Source organism: Haliotis cracherodii, unplaced genomic scaffold, assembly GCF_022045235.1.
Source record: "Haliotis cracherodii isolate W230 unplaced genomic scaffold, xgHalCrac1.p SCAF_23, whole genome shotgun sequence".
Lineage (NCBI taxonomy): Eukaryota > Metazoa > Mollusca > Gastropoda > Lepetellida > Haliotidae > Haliotis > Haliotis cracherodii.
This window is the reverse complement of record NW_027266279.1, coordinates 3457397-3479776: the sequence shown is the minus strand read 5'-3', so window position 1 is coordinate 3479776 and position 22380 is coordinate 3457397. Positions and strand designations below refer to the sequence as shown.

Below are 22380 nucleotides of genomic sequence, written 5' to 3'. Positions count from 1 at the left end.
CGTGAGCTGTGTGAGTTCTATTGAAATGTGGACTGATAAATTCACTTATCTTTTAATTCATTGCGTATTTTCTACAACAACGTGACTTAAAGAGCGTACAAAAGGTAATTGGCAACATTATGAGGTTGAAAACTATATTCTTGCGTTGTTCTTTAAAGACATTTAACTACAGATGCACTGTTCTCCTTTCTAGTGTTCACAGCCTTCTTTGGCTCTGCCTATGGTGGCCACGGAGGGGGTGGCGGCAAAGGAGGCGGAGGAGGACATGGAGGCGGTGGAAAGGGAGGCGGTGGCAAAGGAGGCGGTGGCAAAGGAGGCGGTGGCAAAGGAGGTGGTGGCAAAGGAGGCGGTGGCAAAGGAGGTGGCGGCCACGGAGGAGGTGGCGGAAAAGGAGGCGGTGGCAAAGGGGGTGGCGGCCACGGAGGAGGCGGCAAAGGTGGTGGGGGTCATGGTGGCGGCGGACATGGAGGTGGCGGCCACGGAGGTGGTCATGGTGGCGGCGGCGGTGGCGGTGGTCACGGTGGTGGTGGCCACGGAGGTGGTCACGGTGGCGGCGGCCATGGAGGAGGTGGCCATGGAGGCGGTGGCCACCATGGTTAAACTCAACAGGCTCTTCACATTTCTATCAAATGCTGGACATTTGATGTCATCGTTGTCATAGCCTCGTTGGCTACACCACACTATTCAATGTCAACTTTGAGAAACGACTTCAAATAAAACCATGAAATGAATATGTCTTTTCAACTTTGTATCTACTTACTGCTTACCTGCAAATTCAAAGAAGAAACACATATCTCCTATGTGGTACATGATGTATAATACAAACGCACATAGTGAGAACAGTATCCTGTTTATTACAAAAACAGCTGCACAGCGAGAGTTAGTTTTAGTACCATTGTTGGCATATGAATCCTCCTAATACAAAAGGTAATTTACAATTAAACATTGCAAATAATTCACTTCTTGACTTGACTGTGTTGTCGGAAAGAGAATTGTAAATACATGGTATATATCAGTTTCCACTAGTGAAATCATACACATCGTCTCTAGAATTAGCTTAACAGATTCCGTTGATAATTGCAAAATACCTTTATATCTAAGCTATGAGAACATTTTGCTTTTAATGTATTTCAACATTTTGTCTTCACTGTGTATGCGTCAAAAACAGAACTCTTCCCCTCTAATATGTTTTGTCTCAAGATTTAAAGAATTTTCAACCCTACATAATTGTCCCCAAATGCTTCACATCTGCCTTGTTCTTGTCCACTTTTAGACGTTTCTGCATTTTAGCAGTTTTGACCTTGTGGAGAATTACAATAGTATTAAAGTAGCAACATACCATACCTAATTAACTTCACACCTGTCCATTTGACCATCAGTGTGCTAACTGCATTGATACACTATCCGCACACCATAATAGGATGTCATTTAGCACTCCTTCTTAAATGTAATACCGTTGACATTACATTTAGTTTACTGTATTGCTGAGTCAAATGGAGATAGAATGCTCCTTACAGGTTACAGCGGTCAGCATATATTGGTAGGCGATTTCGATCGTGTGGAAAGAGCTCAAAGAAATATTTGAAACATGCAGACTACAATAGTTGAATTAATTGTCTAGCTTTCTTTTAACTGCTTTGAACAAAGCAACTCAGATGTGTGACATGGAGCGGTCTCATATTCTGCTTTCAGACTGTAGCCCTATTGTATCCCTACGCTTCTCAGAAAGGTGTAAATATCTCGTGTATAAGTGGCTACACGGTCACTTCTGTGTCCATTATTGAGTAGATATTACTTACAGTATGTGTATGTGTGGTGCTACGAGTAGCATATAAGGCGATGGAGGCATGTAGTACGTGTTGTAATTCCATAAATATCGGTGTATTTTCATCAAATGAAAAGCATGCAGTATCTACTGTTTGCTCATTTCAGATATACGTCTTTTACAATAGTCATCGATGGGACCAAGAAACTGCATAACGAAACCTATAGTAACAGGATATTAACAGCTAATCATTGTTCTTGCATTTTATAGACATCTGTCCATTCATTTTTTTGTATGTCATATTTGCTTTGAATTCATTGGATGAGTCAGTGCACCTTGCATTTAATCCAACAGAGAAACATCCAAGGGGCGCCACCTTACGTAACAAATGCACAGCAGGTTTTGATGGTTATTCAGGAAGACGTAAATAAAAAAGAATGAAACTCTCCAATGCCAAGGTGATATTATATAATCTGGTGTTAGTTTACAAATACATGTTAAGGAAAAAGTCAAAATAGAACTTGTTCTCTTTCTTTCTCCATTGGGAGTATTTCGATTCATAGTGTCCTGATTTCCTTATCCATTTGTATAAAAGGCCTTGTGTATTCGCTATATGGTCATTCACACCGTTTATTCTACTGTGGATAGACGTAACTGTGAAGATGCAGCTCTATAAAATTGCACTCGTTGTGGCCTTGGGTAAGTTCAACCTTTCAAACGTGAGCTGTGTGAGTTCTATTGAAATGTGGACTGATAAATTCACTTATCTTTTAATTCATTGCGTATTTTCTACAACAACGTGACTTAAAGAGCGTACAAAAGGTAATTGGCAACATTATGAGGTTGAAAACTATATTCTTGCGTTGTTCTTTAAAGACATTTAACTACAGATGCACTGTTCTCCTTTCTAGTGTTCACAGCCTTCTTTGGCTCTGCCTATGGTGGCCACGGAGGGGGTGGCGGCAAAGGAGGCGGAGGAGGACATGGAGGCGGTGGAAAGGGAGGCGGTGGCAAAGGAGGCGGTGGCAAAGGAGGCGGTGGCAAAGGAGGTGGTGGCAAAGGAGGCGGTGGCAAAGGAGGTGGCGGCCACGGAGGAGGTGGCGGAAAAGGAGGCGGTGGCAAAGGGGGTGGCGGCCACGGAGGAGGCGGCAAAGGTGGTGGGGGTCATGGTGGCGGCGGACATGGAGGTGGCGGCCACGGAGGTGGTCATGGTGGCGGCGGCGGCGGCGGCGGCGGCGGCGGCGGTCACGGTGGTGGTGGCCACGGAGGTGGTCACGGTGGCAGCGGCCATGGAGGAGGTGGCCATGGAGGCGGTGGCCACCATGGTTAAACTCAACAGGCTCTTCACATTTCTATCAAATGCTGGACATTTGATGTCATCGTTGTCATAGCCTCGTTGGCTACACCACACTATTCAATGTCAACTTTGAGAAACGACTTCAAATAAAACCATGAAATGAATACGTCTTTTCAACTTTGTATCTACTTACTGCTTACCTGCAAATTCAAAGAAGAAACACATATCTCCTATGTGGTACATGATGTATAATACAAACGCACATAGTGAGAACAGTATCCTGTTTATTACAAAAACAGCTGCACAGCGAGAGTTAGTTTTAGTACCATTGTTGGCATATGAATCCTCCTAATACAAAAGGTAATTTACAATTAAACATTGCAAATAATTCACTTCTTGACTTGACTGTGTTGTCGGAAAGAGAATTGTAAATACATGGTATATATCAGTTTCCACTAGTGAAATCATACACATCGTCTCTAGAATTAGCTTAACAGATTCCGTTGATAATTGCAAAATACCTTTATATCTAAGCTATGAGAACATTTTGCTTTCAATGTATTTCAACATTTTGTCTTCACTGTGTATGCGTCAAAAACAGAACTCTTCCCCTCTAATATGTTTTGTCTCAAGATTTAAAGAATTTTCAACCCTACATAATCGTCCCCAAATGCTTCACATCTGCCTTGTTCTTGTCCACTTTTAGACGTTTCTGCATTTTAGCAGTTTTGACCTTGTGGAGAATTACAATAGTATTAAAGTAGCAACATACCATACCTAATTAACTTCACACCTGTCCATTTGACTATCAGTGTGGTAACTGCATTGATACACTATCCGCACACCATAATAGGATGTCATTTAGCACTCCTTCTTAAATGTAATACCGTTGACATTACATTTAGTTTACTGTATTGCTGAGTCAAATGGAGATAGAATGCTCCTTACAGGTTACAGCGGTCAGCATATATTGGTAGGCGATTTCGATCGTGTGGAAAGAGCTCAAAGAAATATTTGAAACATGCAGACTACAATAGTTGAATTAATTGTCTAGCTTTCTTTTAACTGCTTTGAACAAAGCAACTCAGATGTGTGACATGGAGCGGTCTCATATTCTGCTTTCAGACTGTAGCCCTATTGTATCCCTACGCTTCTCAGAAAGGTGTAAATATCTCGTGTATAAGTGGCTACACGGTCACTTCTGTGTCCATTATTGAGTAGATATTACTTACAGTATGTGTATGTGTGGTGCTACGAGTAGCATATAAGGCGATGGAGGCATGTAGTACGTGTTGTAATTCCATAAATATCGGTGTATTTTCATCACATGAAAAGCATGCAGTATCTACTGTTTGCTCATTTCAGATATACGTCTTTTACAATAGTCATTGATGGGACCAAGAAACTGCATAACGAAACCTATAGTAACAGGATATTAACAGCTAATCATTGTTCTTGCATTTTATAGACATCTGTCCATTCATTTTTTTGTATGTCATATTTGCTTTGAATTCATTGGATGAGTCAGTGCACCTTGCATTTAATCCAACAGAGAAACATCCAAGGGGCGCCACCTTACGTAACAAATGCACAGCAGGTTTTGATGGTTATTCAGGAAGACGTAAATAAAAAAGAATGAAACTCTCCAATGCCAAGGTGATATTATATAATCTGGTGTTAGTTTACAAATACATGTTAAGGAAAAAGTCAAAATAGAACTTGTTCTCTTTCTTTCTCCATTGGGAGTATTTCGATTCATAGTGTCCTGATTTCCTTATCCATTTGTATAAAAGGCCTTGTGTATTCGCTATATGATCATTCACACCGTTTATTCTACTGTGGATAGACGTAACTGTGAAGATGCAGCTCTATAAAATTGCACTCGTTGTGGCCTTGGGTAAGTTCAACCTTTCAAACGTGAGCTGTGTGAGTTCTATTGAAATGTGGACTGATAAATTCACTTATCTTTTAATTCATTGCGTATTTTCTACAACAACGTGACTTAAAGAGCGTACAAAAGGTAATTGGCAACATTATGAGGTTGAAAACTATATTCTTGCGTTGTTCTTTAAAGACATTTAACTACAGATGCACTGTTCTCCTTTCTAGTGTTCACAGCCTTCTTTGGCTCTGCCTATGGTGGCCACGGAGGGGGTGGCGGCAAAGGAGGCGGAGGAGGACATGGAGGCGGTGGAAAGGGAGGCGGTGGCAAAGGAGGCGGTGGCAAAGGAGGCGGTGGCAAAGGAGGTGGTGGCAAAGGAGGCGGTGGCAAAGGAGGTGGCGGCCACGGAGGAGGTGGCGGAAAAGGAGGCGGTGGCAAAGGGGGTGGCGGCCACGGAGGAGGCGGCAAAGGTGGTGGGGGTCATGGTGGCGGCGGACATGGAGGTGGCGGCCACGGAGGTGGTCATGGAGGCGGCGGCGGCGGCGGCGGCGGTCACGGTGGTGGTGGCCACGGAGGTGGTCACGGTGGCAGCGGCCATGGAGGAGGTGGCCATGGAGGCGGTGGCCACCATGGTTAAACTCAACAGGCTCTTCACATTTCTATCAAATGCTGGACATTTGATGTCATCGTTGTCATAGCCTCGTTGGCTACACCACACTATTCAATGTCAACTTTGAGAAACGACTTCAAATAAAACCATGAAATGAATATGTCTTTTCAACTTTGTATCTACTTACTGCTTACCTGCAAATTCAAAGAAGAAACACATATCTCCTATGTGGTACATGATGTATAATACAAACGCACATAGTGAGAACAGTATCCTGTTTATTACAAAAACAGCTGCACAGCGAGAGTTAGTTTTAGTACCATTGTTGGCATATGAATCCTCCTAATACAAAAGGTAATTTACAATTAAACATTGCAAATAATTCACTTCTTGACTTGACTGTGTTGTCGGAAAGAGAATTGTAAATACATGGTATATATCAGTTTCCACTAGTGAAATCATACACATCGTCTCTAGAATTAGCTTAACAGATTCCGTTGATAATTGCAAAATACCTTTATATCTAAGCTATGAGAACATTTTGCTTTTAATGTATTTCAACATTTTGTCTTCACTGTGTATGCGTCAAAAACAGAACTCTTCCCCTCTAATATGTTTTGTCTCAAGATTTAAAGAATTTTCAACCCTACATAATCGTCCCCAAATGCTTCACATCTACCTTGTTCTTGTCCACTTTTAGACGTTTCTGCATTTTAGCAGTTTTGACCTTGTGGAGAATTACAATAGTATTAAAGTAGCAACATACCATACCTAATTAACTTCACACCTGTCCATTTGACTATCAGTGTGCTAACTGCATTGATACACTATCCGCACACCATAATAGGATGTCATTTAGCACTCCTTCTTAAATGTAATACCGTTGACATTACATTTAGTTTACTGTATTGCTGAGTCAAATGGAGATAGTATGCTCCTTACAGGTTACAGCGGTCAGCATATATTGGTAGGCGATTTCGATCGTGTGGAAAGAGCTCAAAGAAATATTTGAAACATGCAGACTACAATAGTTGAATTAATTGTCTAGCTTTCTTTTAACTGCTTTGAACAAAGCAACTCAGATGTGTGACATGGAGCGGTCTCATATTCTGCTTTCAGACTGTAGCCCTATTGTATCCCTACGCTTCTCAGAAAGGTGTAAATATCTCGTGTATAAGTGGCTACACGGTCACTTCTGTGTCCATTATTGAGTAGATATTACTTACAGTATGTGTATGTGTGGTGCTACGAGTAGCATATAAGGCGATGGAGGCATGTAGTACGTGTTGTAATTCCATAAATATCGGTGTATTTTCATCAAATGAAAAGCATGCAGTATCTACTGTTTGCTCATTTCAGATATACGTCTTTTACAATAGTCATTGATGGGACCAAGAAACTGCATAACGAAACCTATAGTAACAGGATATTAACAGCTAATCATTGTTCTTGCATTTTATAGACATCTGTCCATTCATTTTTTTGTATGTCATATTTGCTTTGAATTCATTGGATGAGTCAGTGCACCTTGCATTTAATCCAACAGAGAAACATCCAAGGGGCGCCACCTTACGTAACAAATGCACAGCAGGTTTTGATGGTTATTCAGGAAGACGTAAATAAAAAAGAATGAAACTCTCCAATGCCAAGGTGATATTATATAATCTGGTGTTAGTTTACAAATACATGTTAAGGAAAAAGTCAAAATAGAACTTGTTCTCTTTCTTTCTCCATTGGGAGTATTTCGATTCATAGTGTCCTGATTTCCTTATCCATTTGTATAAAAGGCCTTGTGTATTCGCTATATGATCATTCACACCGTTTATTCTACTGTGGATAGACGTAACTGTGAAGATGCAGCTCTATAAAATTGCACTCGTTGTGGCCTTGGGTAAGTTCAACCTTTCAAACGTGAGCTGTGTGAGTTCTATTGAAATGTGGACTGATAAATTCACTTATCTTTTAATTCATTGCGTATTTTCTACAACAACGTGACTTAAAGAGCGTACAAAAGGTAATTGGCAACATTATGAGGTTGAAAACTATATTCTTGCGTTGTTCTTTAAAGACATTTAACTACAGATGCACTGTTCTCCTTTCTAGTGTTCACAGCCTTCTTTGGCTCTGCCTATGGTGGCCACGGAGGGGGTGGCGGCAAAGGAGGCGGAGGAGGACATGGAGGCGGTGGAAAGGGAGGCGGTGGCAAAGGAGGCGGTGGCAAAGGAGGCGGTGGCAAAGGAGGTGGTGGCAAAGGAGGCGGTGGCAAAGGAGGTGGCGGCCACGGAGGAGGTGGTGGAAAAGGAGGCGGTGGCAAAGGGGGTGGCGGCCACGGAGGAGGCGGCAAAGGTGGTGGGGGTCATGGTGGCGGCGGACATGGAGGTGGCGGCCACGGAGGTGGTCATGGTGGCGGCGGCGGTGGCGGTGGTCACGGTGGTGGTGGCCACGGAGGTGGTCACGGTGGCGGCGGCCATGGAGGAGGTGGCCATGGAGGCGGTGGCCACCATGGTTAAACTCAACAGGCTCTTCACATTTCTATCAAATGCTGGACATTTGATGTCATCGTTGTCATAGCCTCGTTGGCTACACCACACTATTCAATGTCAACTTTGAGAAACGACTTCAAATAAAACCATGAAATGAATACGTCTTTTCAACTTTGTATCTACTTACTGCTTACCTGCAAATTCAAAGAAGAAACACATATCTCCTATGTGGTACATGATGTATAATACAAACGCACATAGTGAGAACAGTATCCTGTTTATTACAAAAACAGCTGCACAGCGAGAGTTAGTTTTAGTACCATTGTTGGCATATGAATCCTCCTAATACAAAAGGTAATTTACAATTAAACATTGCAAATAATTCACTTCTTGACTTGACTGTGTTGTCGGAAAGAGAATTGTAAATACATGGTATATATCAGTTTCCACTAGTGAAATCATACACATCGTCTCTAGAATTAGCTTAACAGATTCCGTTGATAATTGCAAAATACCTTTATATCTAAGCTATGAGAACATTTTGCTTTTAATGTATTTCAACATTTTGTCTTCACTGTGTATGCGTCAAAAACAGAACTCTTCCCCTCTAATATGTTTTGTCTCAAGATTTAAAGAATTTTCAACCCTACATTGTACATAATCGTCCCCAAATGCTTCACATCTGCCTTGTTCTTGTCCACTTTTAGACGTTTCTGCATTTTAGCAGTTTTGACCTTGTGGAGAATTACAAAAGTATTAAAGTAGCAACATACCATACCTAATTAACTTCACACCTGTCCATTTGACTATCAGTGTGCTAACTGCATTGATACACTATCCGCACACCATAATAGGATGTCATTTAGCACTCCTTCTTAAATGTAATACCGTTGACATTACATTTAGTTTACTGTATTGCTGAGTCAAATGGAGATAGAATGCTCCTTACAGGTTACAGCGGTCAGCATATATTGGTAGGCGATTTCGATCGTGTGGAAAGAGCTCAAAGAAATATTTGAAACATGCAGACTACAATAGTTGAATTAATTGTCTAGCTTTCTTTTAACTGCTTTGAACAAAGCAACTCAGATGTGTGACATGGAGCGGTCTCATATTCTGCTTTCAGACTGTAGCCCTATTGTATCCCTACGCTTCTCAGAAAGGTGTAAATATCTCGTGTATAAGTGGCTACACGGTCACTTCTGTGTCCATTATTGAGTAGATATTACTTACAGTATGTGTATGTGTGGTGCTACGAGTAGCATATAAGGCGATGGAGGCATGTAGTACGTGTTGTAATTCCATAAATATCGGTGTATTTTCATCAAATGAAAAGCATGCAGTATCTACTGTTTGCTCATTTCAGATATACGTCTTTTACAATAGTCATTGATGGGACCAAGAAACTGCATAACGAAACCTATAGTAACAGGATATTAACAGCTAATCATTGTTCTTGCATTTTATAGACATCTGTCCATTCATTTTTTTGTATGTCATATTTGCTTTGAATTCATTGGATGAGTCAGTGCACCTTGCATTTAATCCAACAGAGAAACATCCAAGGGGCGCCACCTTACGTAACAAATGCACAGCAGGTTTTGATGGTTATTCAGGAAGACGTAAATAAAAAAGAATGAAACTCTCCAATGCCAAGGTGATATTATATAATCTGGTGTTAGTTTACAAATACATGTTAAGGAAAAAGTCAAAATAGAACTTGTTCTCTTTCTTTCTCCATTGGGAGTATTTCGATTCATAGTGTCCTGATTTCCTTATCCATTTGTATAAAAGGCCTTGTGTATTCGCTATATGATCATTCACACCGTTTATTCTACTGTGGATAGACGTAACTGTGAAGATGCAGCTCTATAAAATTGCACTCGTTGTGGCCTTGGGTAAGTTCAACCTTTCAAACGTGAGCTGTGTGAGTTCTATTGAAATGTGGACTGATAAATTCACTTATCTTTTAATTCATTGCGTATTTTCTACAACAACGTGACTTAAAGAGCGTACAAAAGGTAATTGGCAACATTATGAGGTTGAAAACTATATTCTTGCGTTGTTCTTTAAAGACATTTAACTACAGATGCACTGTTCTCCTTTCTAGTGTTCACAGCCTTCTTTGGCTCTGCCTATGGTGGCCACGGAGGGGGTGGCGGCAAAGGAGGCGGAGGAGGACATGGAGGCGGTGGAAAGGGAGGCGGTGGCAAAGGAGGCGGTGGCAAAGGAGGCGGTGGCAAAGGAGGCGGTGGCAAAGGAGGTGGTGGCAAAGGAGGCGGTGGCAAAGGAGGTGGCGGCCACGGAGGAGGTGGTGGAAAAGGAGGCGGTGGCAAAGGGGGTGGCGGCCACGGAGGAGGCGGCAAAGGTGGTGGGGGTCATGGTGGCGGCGGACATGGAGGTGGCGGCCACGGAGGTGGTCATGGTGGCGGCGGCGGTGGCGGTGGTCACGGTGGTGGTGGCCACGGAGGTGGTCACGGTGGCGGCGGCCATGGAGGAGGTGGCCATGGAGGAGGTGGCCACCATGGTTAAACTCAACAGGCTCTTCACATTTCTATCAAATGCTGGACATTTGATGTCATCGTTGTCATAGCCTCGTTGGCTACACCACACTATTCAATGTCAACTTTGAGAAACGACTTCAAATAAAACCATGAAATGAATATGTCTTTTCAACTTTGTATCTACTTACTGCTTACCTGCAAATTCAAAGAAGAAACACATATCTCCTATGTGGTACATGATGTATAATACAAACGCACATAGTGAGAACAGTATCCTGTTTATTACAAAAACAGCTGCACAGCGAGAGTTAGTTTTAGTACCATTGTTGGCATATGAATCCTCCTAATACAAAAGGTAATTTACAATTAAACATTGCAAATAATTCACTTCTTGACTTGACTGTGTTGTCGGAAAGCGAATTGTAAATACATGGTATATATCAGTTTCCACTAGTGAAATCATACACATCGTCTCTAGAATTAGCTTAACAGATTCCGTTGATAATTGCAAAATACCTTTATATCTAAGCTATGAGAACATTTTGCTTTTAATGTATTTCAACATTTTGTCTTCACTGTGTATGCGTCAAAAACAGAACTCTTCCCCTCTAATATGTTTTGTCTCAAGATTTAAAGAATTTTCAACCCTACATTGTACATAATCGTCCCCAAATGCTTCACATCTGCCTTGTTCTTGTCCACTTTTAGACGTTTCTGCATTTTAGCAGTTTTGACCTTGTGGAGAATTACAATAGTATTAAAGTAGCAACATACCATACCTAATTAACTTCACACCTGTCCATTTGACTATCAGTGTGCTAACTGCATTGATACACTATCCGCACACCATAATAGGATGTCATTTAGCACTCCTTCTTAAATGTAATACCGTTGACATTACATTTAGTTTACTGTATTGCTGAGTCAAATGGAGATAGAATGCTCCTTACAGGTTACAGCGGTCAGCATATATTGGTAGGCGATTTCGATCGTGTGGAAAGAGCTCAAAGAAATATTTGAAACATGCAGACTACAATAGTTGAATTAATTGTCTAGCTTTCTTTTAACTGCTTTGAACAAAGCAACTCAGATGTGTGACATGGAGCGGTCTCATATTCTGCTTTCAGACTGTAGCCCTATTGTATCCCTACGCTTCTCAGAAAGGTGTAAATATCTCGTGTATAAGTGGCTACACGGTCACTTCTGTGTCCATTATTGAGTAGATATTACTTACAGTATGTGTATGTGTGGTGCTACGAGTAGCATATAAGGCGATGGAGGCATGTAGTACGTGTTGTAATTCCATAAATATCGGTGTATTTTCATCAAATGAAAAGCATGCAGTATCTACTGTTTGCTCATTTCAGATATACGTCTTTTACAATAGTCATTGATGGGACCAAGAAACTGCATAACGAAACCTATAGTAACAGGATATTAACAGCTAATCATTGTTCTTGCATTTTATAGACATCTGTCCATTCATTTTTTTGTATGTCATATTTGCTTTGAATTCATTGGATGAGTCAGTGCACCTTGCATTTAATCCAACAGAGAAACATCCAAGGGGCGCCACCTTACGTAACAAATGCACAGCAGGTTTTGATGGTTATTCAGGAAGACGTAAATAAAAAAGAATGAAACTCTCCAATGCCAAGGTGATATTATATAATCTGGTGTTAGTTTACAAATACATGTTAAGGAAAAAGTCAAAATAGAACTTGTTCTCTTTCTTTCTCCATTGGGAGTATTTCGATTCATAGTGTCCTGATTTCCTTATCCATTTGTATAAAAGGCCTTGTGTATTCGCTATATGATCATTCACACCGTTTATTCTACTGTGGATAGACGTAACTGTGAAGATGCAGCTCTATAAAATTGCACTCGTTGTGGCCTTGGGTAAGTTCAACCTTTCAAACGTGAGCTGTGCGAGTTCTATTGAAATGTGGACTGATAAATTCACTTATCTTTTAATTCATTGCGTATTTTCTACAACAACGTGACTTAAAGAGCGTACAAAAGGTAATTGGCAACATTATGAGGTTGAAAACTATATTCTTGCGTTGTTCTTTAAAGACATTTAACTACAGATGCACTGTTCTCCTTTCTAGTGTTCACAGCCTTCTTTGGCTCTGCCTATGGTGGCCACGGAGGGGGTGGCGGCAAAGGAGGCGGAGGAGGACATGGAGGCGGTGGAAAGGGAGGCGGTGGCAAAGGAGGCGGTGGCAAAGGAGGCGGTGGCAAAGGAGGTGGTGGCAAAGGAGGCGGTGGCAAAGGAGGTGGCGGCCACGGAGGAGGTGGCGGAAAAGGAGGCGGTGGCAAAGGGGGTGGCGGCCACGGAGGAGGCGGCAAAGGTGGTGGGGGTCATGGTGGCGGCGGACATGGAGGTGGCGGCCACGGAGGTGGTCATGGTGGCGGCGGCGGCGGCGGTGGTCACGGTGGCGGCGGCCATGGAGGAGGTGGCCATGGAGGCGGTGGCCACCATGGTTAAACTCAACAGGCTCTTCACATTTCTATCAAATGTTGGACATTTGATGTCATCGTTGTCATAGCCTCGTTGGCTACACCACACTATTCAATGCCAACTTTGAGAAACGACTTCAAATAAAACCATGAAATGAATATGTCTTTTCGACTTTGTATCTACTTACTGCTTACCTGCAAATTTAAAGAAGAAACACATATCTCCTATGTGGTACATGATGTATAATACAAACGCACATACAGAGAACCGTATCCTGTTTATTACAAAAACAGCTGCAGCGAGAGTTAGTTTTAGTACCATTGTTGGCATATGAATCCTCCTAATACAAAAGGTAATTTACAATTAAACATTGCAAATAATTCACTTCTTGACTTGACTGTGTTGTCGGAAAGAGAATTGTAAATACATGGTATATATCAGTTTCCACTAGTGAAATCATACACATCGTCTCTAGAATTAGCTTAACAGATTCCGTTGATAATTGCAAAATACCTTTATATCTAAGCTATGAGAACATTTTGCTTTTAATGTATTTCAACATTTTGTCTTCACTGTGTATGCGTCAAAAACAGAACTCTTCCCCTCTAATATGTTTTGTCTCAAGATTTAAAGAATTTTCAACCCTACATAATCGTCCCCAAATGCTTCACATCTACCTTGTTCTTGTCCACTTTTAGAATTTTCTGCATTTTAGCAGTTTTGACCTTGTGGAGAATTACAATAGTATTAAAGTAGCAACATACCATACCTAATTAACTTCACACCTGTCCATTTGACTATCAGTGTGCTAACTGCATTGATACACTATCCGCACACCATAATAGGATGTCATTTAGCACTCCTTCTTAAATGTAATACCGTTGACATTACATTTAGTTTACTGTATTGCTGAGTCAAATGGAGATAGTATGCTCCTTACAGGTTACAGCGGTCAGCATATATTGGTAGGCGATTTCGATCGTGTGGAAAGAGCTCAAAGAAATATTTTAAACATGCAGACTACAATAGTTGAATTAATTGTCTAGCTTTCTTTTAACTGTTTTGAACAAAGCAACTCAGATGTGTGACATGGAGCGGTCTCATATTCTGCTTTCAGACTGTAGCCCTATTGTATCCCTACGCTTCTCAGAAAGGTGTAAATATCTCGTGTATAAGTGGCTACACGGTCACTTCTGTGTCCATTATTGAGTAGATATTACTTGCAGTGTGTGTATGTGTGGTGCTACGAGCAGCATATAAGGCGATGGAGACATGTAGTACGTGTTGTAATTCCATAAATATCGGTGTATTTTCATCAAATGAAAAGCATGCAGTATCTACTGTTTGTTCATTTCAGATATACGTCTTTTACAATAGTCATTGATGGGACCAAGAAACTGCATAACGAAACCTATAGTAACAGGATATTAACAGCTAATCATTGTTCTTGCATTTTATAGACATCTGTCCATTCATTTTTTTGTATGTCATATTTGCTTTGAATTCATTGGATGAGTCAGTGCACCTTGCATTTAATCCAACAGAGAAACATCCAAGGGGCGCCACCTTACGTAACAAATGCACAGCAGGTTTTGATGGTTATTCAGGAAGACGTAAATAATAAAGAATGAAACTCTCCAATGCCAAGGTGATATTATATAATCTGGTGTTAGTTTACAAATACATGTTAAGGAAAAAGTCAAATTAGAACTTGTTCTCTTTCTTTCTCCATTGGGAGTATTTCGATTCATAGTGTCCTGATTTCCTTATCCATTTGTATAAAAGGCCTTGTGTATTTGCTATATGGTCATTCACACCGTTTATTCTACTGTGGATAGACGTAACTGTGAAGATGCAGCTCTATAAAATTGCACTCGTTGTGGCCTTGGGTAAGTTCAACCTTTCAAACGTGAGCTGTGTGAGTTCTATTGAAATGTGGACTGATAAATTCACTTATCTTTTAATTCATTGCGTATTTTCTACAACAACGTGACTTAAAGAGTGTACAAAAGGTAATTGGCAACATTATGAGGTTGAAAACTATATTCTTGCGTTGTTCTTTAAAGACATTTAACTACAGATGCACTGTTCTCCTTTCTAGTGTTCACAGCCTTCTTTGGCTCTGCCTATGGTGGCCACGGAGGGGGTGGCGGCAAAGGAGGCGGAGGAGGACATGGAGGCGGTGGAAAGGGAGGCGGTGGCAAAGGAGGCGGTGGCAAAGGAGGCGGTGGCAAAGGAGGTGGTGGCAAAGGAGGCGGTGGCAAAGGAGGTGGCGGCCACGGAGGAGGTGGCGGAAAAGGAGGCGGTGGCAAAGGGGGTGGCGGCCACGGAGGAGGCGGCAAAGGTGGTGGGGGTCATGGTGGCGGCGGACATGGAGGTGGCGGCCACGGAGGTGGTCATGGTGGCGGAGGCGGCGGCGGTGGTCACGGTGGCGGCGGCCATGGAGGAGGTGGCCATGGAGGCGGTGGCCACCATGGTTAAACTCAACAGGCTCTTCACATTTCTATCAAATGTTGGACATTTGATGTCATCGTTGTCATAGCCTCGTTGGCTACACCACACTATTCAATGCCAACTTTGAGAAACGACTTCAAATAAAACCATGAAATGAATATGTCTTTTCGACTTTGTATCTACTTACTGCTTACCTGCAAATTTAAAGAAGAAACACATATCTCCTATGTGGTACATGATGTATAATACAAACGCACATACAGAGAACCGTATCCTGTTTATTACAAAAACAGCTGCAGCGAGAGTTAGTTTTAGTACCATTGTTGGCATATGAATCCTCCTAATACAAAAGGTAATTTACAATTAAACATTGCAAATAATTCACTTCTTGACTTGACTGTGTTGTCGGAAAGAGAATTGTAAATACATGGTATATATCAGTTTCCACTAGTGAAATCATACACATCGTCTCTAGAATTAGCTTAACACATTCCGTTGATAATTGCAAAATACCTTTATATCTAAGCTATGAGAACATTTTGCTTTTAATGTATTTCAACATTTTGTCTTCACTGTGTATGCGTCAAAAACAGAACTCTTCCCCTCTAATATGTTTTGTCTCAAGATTTAAAGAATTTTCAACCCTACATAATCGTCCCCAAATGCTTCACATCTGCCTTGTTCTTGTCCACTTTTAGACGTTTCTGCATTTTAGCAGTTTTGACCTTGTGGAGAATTACAATAGTATTAAAGTAGCAACATACCATACCTAATTAACTTCACACCTGTCCATTTGACTATCAGTGTGCTAACTGCATTGATACACTATCCGCACACCATAATAGGATGTCATTTAGCACTCCTTCTTAAATGTAATACCGTTGACATTACATTTAGTTTACTGTATTGCTGAGTCAAATGGAGATAGAATGCTCCTTACAGGTTACAGCGGTCAGCATATATTGGTAGGCGATTTCGATCGTGTGGAAAGAGCTCAAAGAAATATTTGAAACATGCAGACTACAATAGTTGAATTAATTGTCTAGCTTTCTTTTAACTGCTTTGAACAAAGCAACTCAGATGTGTGACATGGAGCGGTCTCATATTCTGCTTTCAGACTGTAGCCCTATTGTATCCCTACGCTTCTCAGAAAGGTGTAAATATCTCGTGTATAAGTGGCTACACGGTCACTTCTGTGTCCATTATTGAGTAGATATTACTTACAGTATGTGTATGTGTGGTGCTACGAGTAGCATATAAGGCGATGGAGGCATGTAGTACGTGTTGTAATTCCATAAATATCGGTGTATTTTCATCAAATGAAAAGCATGCAGTATCTACTGTTTGCTCATTTCAGATATACGTCTTTTACAATAGTCATTGATGGGACCAAGAAACTGCATAACGAAACCTATAGTAACAGGATATTAACAGCTAATCATTGTTCTTGCATTTTATAGACATCTGTCCATTCATTTTTTTGTATGTCATATTTGCTTTGAATTCATTGGATGAGTCAGTGCACCTTGCATTTAATCCAACAGAGAAACATCCAAGGGGCGCCACCTTACGTAACAAATGCACAGCAGGTTTTGATGGTTATTCAGGAAGACGTAAATAAAAAAGAATGAAACTCTCCAATGCCAAGGTGATATTATATAATCTGGTGTTAGTTTACAAATACATGTTAAGGAAAAAGTCAAAATAGAACTTGTTCTCTTTCTTTCTCCATTGGGAGTATTTCGATTCATAGTGTCCTGATTTCCTTATCCATTTGTATAAAAGGCCTTGTGTATTCGCTATATGGTCATTCACACCGTTTATTCTACTGTGGATAGACGTAACTGTGAAGATGCAGCTCTATAAAATTGCACTCGTTGTGGCCTTGGGTAAGTTCAACCTTTCAAACGTGAGCTGTGTGAGTTCTATTGAAATGTGGACTGATAAATTCACTTATCTTTTAATTCATTGCGTATTTTCTACAACAACGTGACTTAAAGAGCGTACAAAAGGTAATTGGCAACATTATGAGGTTGAAAACTATATTCTTGCGTTGTTCTTTAAAGACATTTAACTACAGATGCACTGTTCTCCTTTCTAGTGTTCACAGCCTTCTTTGGCTCTGCCTATGGTGGCCACGGAGGGGGTGGCGGCAAAGGAGGCGGAGGAGGACATGGAGGCGGTGGAAAGGGAGGCGGTGGCAAAGGAGGCGGTGGCAAAGGAGGCGGTGGCAAAGGAGGTGGTGGCAAAGGAGGCGGTGGCAAAGGAGGTGGCGGCCACGGAGGAGGTGGCGGAAAAGGAGGCGGTGGCAAAGGGGGTGGCGGCCACGGAGGAGGCGGCAAAGGTGGTGGGGGTCATGGTGGCGGCGGACATGGAGGTGGCGGCCACGGAGGTGGTCATGGTGGCGGCGGCGGCGGCGGTGGTCACGGTGGCGGCGGCCATGGAGGAGGTGGCCATGGAGGCGGTGGCCACCATGGTTAAACTCAACAGGCTCTTCACATTTCTATCAAATGTTGGACATTTGATGTCATCGTTGTCATAGCCTCGTTGGCTACACCACACTATTCAATGCCAACTTTGAGAAACAACTTCAAATAAAACCATGAAATGAATATGTCTTTTCGACTTTGTATCTACTTACTGCTTACCTGCAAATTTAAAGAAGAAACACATATCTCCTATGTGGTACATGATGTATAATACAAACGCACATACAGAGAACCGTATCCTGTTTATTACAAAAACAGCTGCAGCGAGAGTTAGTTTTAGTACCATTGTTGGCATATGAATCCTCCTAATACAAAAGGTAATTTACAATTAAACATTGCAAATAATTCACTTCTTGACTTGACTGTGTTGTCGGAAAGAGAATTGTAAATACATGGTATATATCAGTTTCCACTAGTGAAATCATACACATCGTCTCTAGAATTAGCTTAACAGATTCCGTTGATAATTGCAAAATACCTTTATATCTAAGCTATGAGAACATTTTGCTTTTAATGTATTTCAACATTTTGTCTTCACTGTGTATGCGTCAAAAACAGAACTCTTCCCCTCTAATATGTTTTGTCTCAAGATTTAAAGAATTTTCAACCCTACATAATCGTCCCCAAATGCTTCACATCTGCCTTGTTCTTGTCCACTTTTAGACGTTTCTGCATTTTAGCAGTTTTGACCTTGTGGAGAATTACAATAGTATTAAAGTAGCAACATACCATACCTAATTAACTTCACACCTGTCCATTTGACTATCAGTGTGCTAACTGCATTGATACACTATCCGCACACCATAATAGGATGTCATTTAGCACTCCTTCTTAAATGTAATACCGTTGACATTACATTTAGTTTACTGTATTGCTGAGTCAAATGGAGATAGTATGCTCCTTACAGGTTACAGCGGTCAGCATATATTGGTAGGCGATTTCGATCGTGTGGAAAGAGCTCAAAGAAATATTTGAAACATGCAGACTACAATAGTTGAATTAATTGTCTAGCTTTCTTTTAACTGCTTTGAACAAAGCAACTCAGATGTGTGACATGGAGCGGTCTCATATTCTGCTTTCAGACTGTAGCCCTATTGTATCCCTACGCTTCTCAGAAAGGTGTAAATATCTCGTGTATAAGTGGCTACACGGTCACTTCTGTGTCCATTATTGAGTAGATATTACTTGCAGTGTGTGTATGTGTGGTGCTACGAGCAGCATATAAGGCGATGGAGACATGTAGTACGTGTTGTAATTCCATAAATATCGGTGTATTTTCATCAAATGAAAAGCATGCAGTATCTACTGTTTGTTCATTTCAGATATACGTCTTTTACAATAGTCATTGATGGGACCAAGAAACTGCATAACGAAACCTATAGTAACAGGATATTAACAGCTAATCATTGTTCTTGCATTTTATAGACATCTGTCCATTCATTTTTTTGTATGTCATATTTGCTTTGAATTCATTGGATGAGTCAGTGCACCTTGCATTTAATCCAACAGAGAAACATCCAAGGGGCGCCACCTTACGTAACAAATGCACAGCAGGTTTTGATGGTTATTCAGGAAGACGTAAATAAAAAAGAATGAAACTCTCCAATGCCAAGGTGATATTATATAATCTGGTGTTAGTTTACAAATACATGTTAAGGAAAAAGTCAAATTAGAACTTGTTCTCTTTCTTTCTCCATTGGGAGTATTTCGATTCATAGTGTCCTGATTTCCTTATCCATTTGTATAAAAGGCCTTGTGTATTTGCTATATGGTCATTCACACCGTTTATTCTACTGTGGATAGACGTAACTGTGAAGATGCAGCTCTATAAAATTGCACTCGTTGTGGCCTTGGGTAAGTTCAACCTTTCAAACGTGAGCTGTGTGAGTTCTATTGAAATGTGGACTGATAAATTCACTTATCTTTTAATTCATTGCGTATTTTCTACAACAACGTGACTTAAAGAGTGTACAAAAGGTAATTGGCAACATTATGAGGTTGAAAACTATATTCTTGCGTTGTTCTTTAAAGACATTTAACTACAGATGCACTGTTCTCCTTTCTAGTGTTCACAGCCTTCTTTGGCTCTGCCTATGGTGGCCACGGAGGGGGTGGCGGCAAAGGAGGCGGAGGAGGACATGGAGGCGGTGGAAAGGGAGGCGGTGGCAAAGGAGGCGGTGGCAAAGGAGGTGGTGGCAAAGGAGGTGGTGGCAAAGGAGGCGGTGGCAAAGGAGGTGGCGGCCACGGAGGAGGTGGCGGAAAAGGAGGCGGTGGCAAAGGGGGTGGCGGCCACGGAGGAGGCGGCAAAGGTGGTGGGGGTCATGGTGGCGGCGGACATGGAGGTGGCGGCCACGGAGGTGGTCATGGTGGCGGCGGAGGCGGCGGTGGTCACGGTGGCGGCGGCCATGGAGGAGGTGGCCATGGAGGCGGTGGCCACCATGGTTAAACTCAACAGGCTCTTTACATTTCCATCAAATGTTGGACATTTGATGTCATCGTTGTCATAGCCTCGTTGGCTACACCACACTATTCAATGCCAACTTTGAGAAACGACTTCAAATAAAACCATGAAATGAATATGTCTTTTCGACTTTGTATCTACTTACTGCTTACCTGCAAATTTAAAGAAGAAACACATATCTCCTATGTGGTACATGATGTATAATACAAAAGCACATACGGAGAACCGTATCCTGTTGATTTCAAAAACAGCTGCAGCGAGGGTTAGTTTTAGTACCATTGTTGGCATATGAATCCTCCTAATACAAAAGGTAATTTACAATTAAACATTGCAAATAATTCACTTCTTGACTTGACTGTGTTGTCGGAAAGAGAATTGTAAATACATGGTATATATCAGTTTCATGTAGTGAAATCATACACATCGTCTCTAGAATTAGCTTAACAGATTCCGTTGATAATTGCAAAATACCTTTATATCTAAGCTATGAGAACATTTTGCTTTTAATGTATTTCAACATTTTGTCTTCACTGTGTATGCGTCAAAAACAGAACTCTTCCCCTCTAATATGTTTTGTCTCAAGATTTAAAGAATTTTCAACACTACATAATCGTCCCCAAATGCTTCACATCTACCTTGTTCTTGTCCACTTTTAGACGTTTCTGCATTTTAGCAGTTTTGACCTTGTGGAGAATTACAATAGTATTAAAGTAGCAATATACCATACCTAATTAACTTCACACCTGTCCATTTGACTATCAGTGTGCTAACTGCATTGATACACTATCCGCACACCATAATAGGATGTCATTTAGCACTCCTTCTTAAATGTAATACCGTTGACATTACATTTAGTTTACTGTATTGCTGAGTCAAATGGAGATAGTATGCTCCTTACAGGTTACAGCGGTCAGCATATATTGGTAGGCGATTTCGATCGTGTGGAAAGAGCTCAAAGAAATATTTTAAACATGCAGACTACAATAGTTGAATTAATTGTCTAGCTTTCTTTTAACTGCTTTGAACAAAGCAACTCAGATGTGTGACATGGAGCGGTCTCATATTCTGCTTTCAGACTGTAGCCCTATTGTATCCCTACGCTTCTCAGAAAGGTGTAAATATCTCGTGTATAAGTGGCTACACGGTCACTTCTGTGTCCATTATTGAGTAGATATTACTTGCAGTGTGTGTATGTGTGGTGCTACGAGCAGCATATAAGGCGATGGAGGCATGTAGTACGTGTTGTAATTCCATAAATATCGGTGTATTTTCATCAAATGAAAAGCATGCAGTATCTACTCTTTGCTCATTTCAGATATACGTCTTTTACAATAGTCATTGATGGGACCAAGAAACTGCATAACGAAACCTATAGTAACAGGATATTAACAGCTAATCATTGTTCTTGCATTTTATAGACATCTGTCCATTCATTGTTTTGTATGTCATATTTGCTTTGAATTCATTGGATGAGTCAGTGCACCTTGCATTTAATCCAACAGAGAAACATCCAAGGGGCGCCACCTTACGTAACAAATGCACAGCAGGTTTTGATGGTTATTCAGGAAGACGTAAATAATAAAGAATGAAACTCTCCAATGCCAAGGTGATATTATATAATCTGGTGTTAGTTTACAAATACATGTTAAGGAAAAAGTCAAAATAGAACTTGTTCTCTTTCTTTCTCCATTGGGAGTATTTCGATTCATAGTGTCCTGATTTCCTTATCCATTTGTATAAAAGGCCTTGTGTATTTGCTATATGGTCATTCACACCGTTTATTCTACTGTGGATAGACGTAACTGTGAAGATGCAGCTCTATAAAATTGCACTCGTTGTGGCCTTGGGTAAGTTCAACCTTTCAAACGTGAGCTGTGTGAGTTCTATTGAAATGTGGACTGATAAATTCACTTATCTTTTAATTCATTGCGTATTTTCTACAACAACGTGACCTAAAGAGCGTACAAAAGG

The 22380-nt window shown here is 41.1% G+C and overlaps 9 protein-coding genes across 9 annotated transcripts; all 9 read left to right on the top strand.

Moving 5' to 3' along the window:
• Positions 1-220: 220 nt before the first annotated feature.
• On the top strand, positions 221-661 carry LOC139471942 (treponemal membrane protein B-like). The gene has a single exon (XM_071254452.1). The coding sequence runs from the start codon at positions 221-223 to the stop codon at positions 659-661; it is 441 nt and encodes a 146-aa protein (XP_071110553.1).
• Positions 662-2703: 2042 nt separating this feature from the next.
• LOC139471941 (treponemal membrane protein B-like) lies at positions 2704-3156 on the top strand. Its single transcript, XM_071254451.1, has one exon. The coding sequence runs from the start codon at positions 2704-2706 to the stop codon at positions 3154-3156; it is 453 nt and encodes a 150-aa protein (XP_071110552.1).
• Positions 3157-5198: 2042 nt separating this feature from the next.
• On the top strand, positions 5199-5642 carry LOC139471940 (treponemal membrane protein B-like). Its single transcript, XM_071254450.1, has one exon. The coding sequence runs from the start codon at positions 5199-5201 to the stop codon at positions 5640-5642; it is 444 nt and encodes a 147-aa protein (XP_071110551.1).
• A 2042-nt stretch (positions 5643-7684) lies between these two features.
• Positions 7685-8125, top strand: LOC139471939 (treponemal membrane protein B-like). Its single transcript, XM_071254449.1, has one exon. It carries the CDS (start codon positions 7685-7687, stop codon positions 8123-8125), a length of 441 nt encoding a protein of 146 aa, XP_071110550.1.
• A 2049-nt stretch (positions 8126-10174) lies between these two features.
• Positions 10175-10630, top strand: LOC139471938 (treponemal membrane protein B-like). The gene has a single exon (XM_071254447.1). The coding sequence runs from the start codon at positions 10175-10177 to the stop codon at positions 10628-10630; it is 456 nt and encodes a 151-aa protein (XP_071110548.1).
• A 2049-nt stretch (positions 10631-12679) lies between these two features.
• Positions 12680-13093, top strand: LOC139471937 (treponemal membrane protein B-like). The gene has a single exon (XM_071254446.1). The coding sequence runs from the start codon at positions 12680-12682 to the stop codon at positions 13091-13093; it is 414 nt and encodes a 137-aa protein (XP_071110547.1).
• A 2040-nt stretch (positions 13094-15133) lies between these two features.
• On the top strand, positions 15134-15547 carry LOC139471936 (treponemal membrane protein B-like). Its single transcript, XM_071254445.1, has one exon. The coding sequence runs from the start codon at positions 15134-15136 to the stop codon at positions 15545-15547; it is 414 nt and encodes a 137-aa protein (XP_071110546.1).
• Positions 15548-17587: 2040 nt separating this feature from the next.
• On the top strand, positions 17588-18001 carry LOC139471935 (treponemal membrane protein B-like). Its single transcript, XM_071254444.1, has one exon. The coding sequence runs from the start codon at positions 17588-17590 to the stop codon at positions 17999-18001; it is 414 nt and encodes a 137-aa protein (XP_071110545.1).
• A 2040-nt stretch (positions 18002-20041) lies between these two features.
• Positions 20042-20455, top strand: LOC139471934 (treponemal membrane protein B-like). Its single transcript, XM_071254443.1, has one exon. The coding sequence runs from the start codon at positions 20042-20044 to the stop codon at positions 20453-20455; it is 414 nt and encodes a 137-aa protein (XP_071110544.1).
• The last annotated feature ends 1925 nt before the right edge of the window (positions 20456-22380 follow it).

What these genes read in the sequence shown, in the direction of transcription:
- LOC139471935 (XM_071254444.1), top strand. Translation starts at nt 17,588, where the DNA reads ATGGTGGCCACGGAGGGGGTGGCGGCAAAGGAGGCGGAGGAGGACATG.
- LOC139471942 (XM_071254452.1), top strand. Translation starts at nt 221, where the DNA reads ATGGTGGCCACGGAGGGGGTGGCGGCAAAGGAGGCGGAGGAGGACATG.
- LOC139471939 (XM_071254449.1), top strand. Translation starts at nt 7,685, where the DNA reads ATGGTGGCCACGGAGGGGGTGGCGGCAAAGGAGGCGGAGGAGGACATG.
- LOC139471938 (XM_071254447.1), top strand. Translation starts at nt 10,175, where the DNA reads ATGGTGGCCACGGAGGGGGTGGCGGCAAAGGAGGCGGAGGAGGACATG.
- LOC139471941 (XM_071254451.1), top strand. Translation starts at nt 2,704, where the DNA reads ATGGTGGCCACGGAGGGGGTGGCGGCAAAGGAGGCGGAGGAGGACATG.
- LOC139471937 (XM_071254446.1), top strand. Translation starts at nt 12,680, where the DNA reads ATGGTGGCCACGGAGGGGGTGGCGGCAAAGGAGGCGGAGGAGGACATG.
- LOC139471940 (XM_071254450.1), top strand. Translation starts at nt 5,199, where the DNA reads ATGGTGGCCACGGAGGGGGTGGCGGCAAAGGAGGCGGAGGAGGACATG.
- LOC139471934 (XM_071254443.1), top strand. Translation starts at nt 20,042, where the DNA reads ATGGTGGCCACGGAGGGGGTGGCGGCAAAGGAGGCGGAGGAGGACATG.
- LOC139471936 (XM_071254445.1), top strand. Translation starts at nt 15,134, where the DNA reads ATGGTGGCCACGGAGGGGGTGGCGGCAAAGGAGGCGGAGGAGGACATG.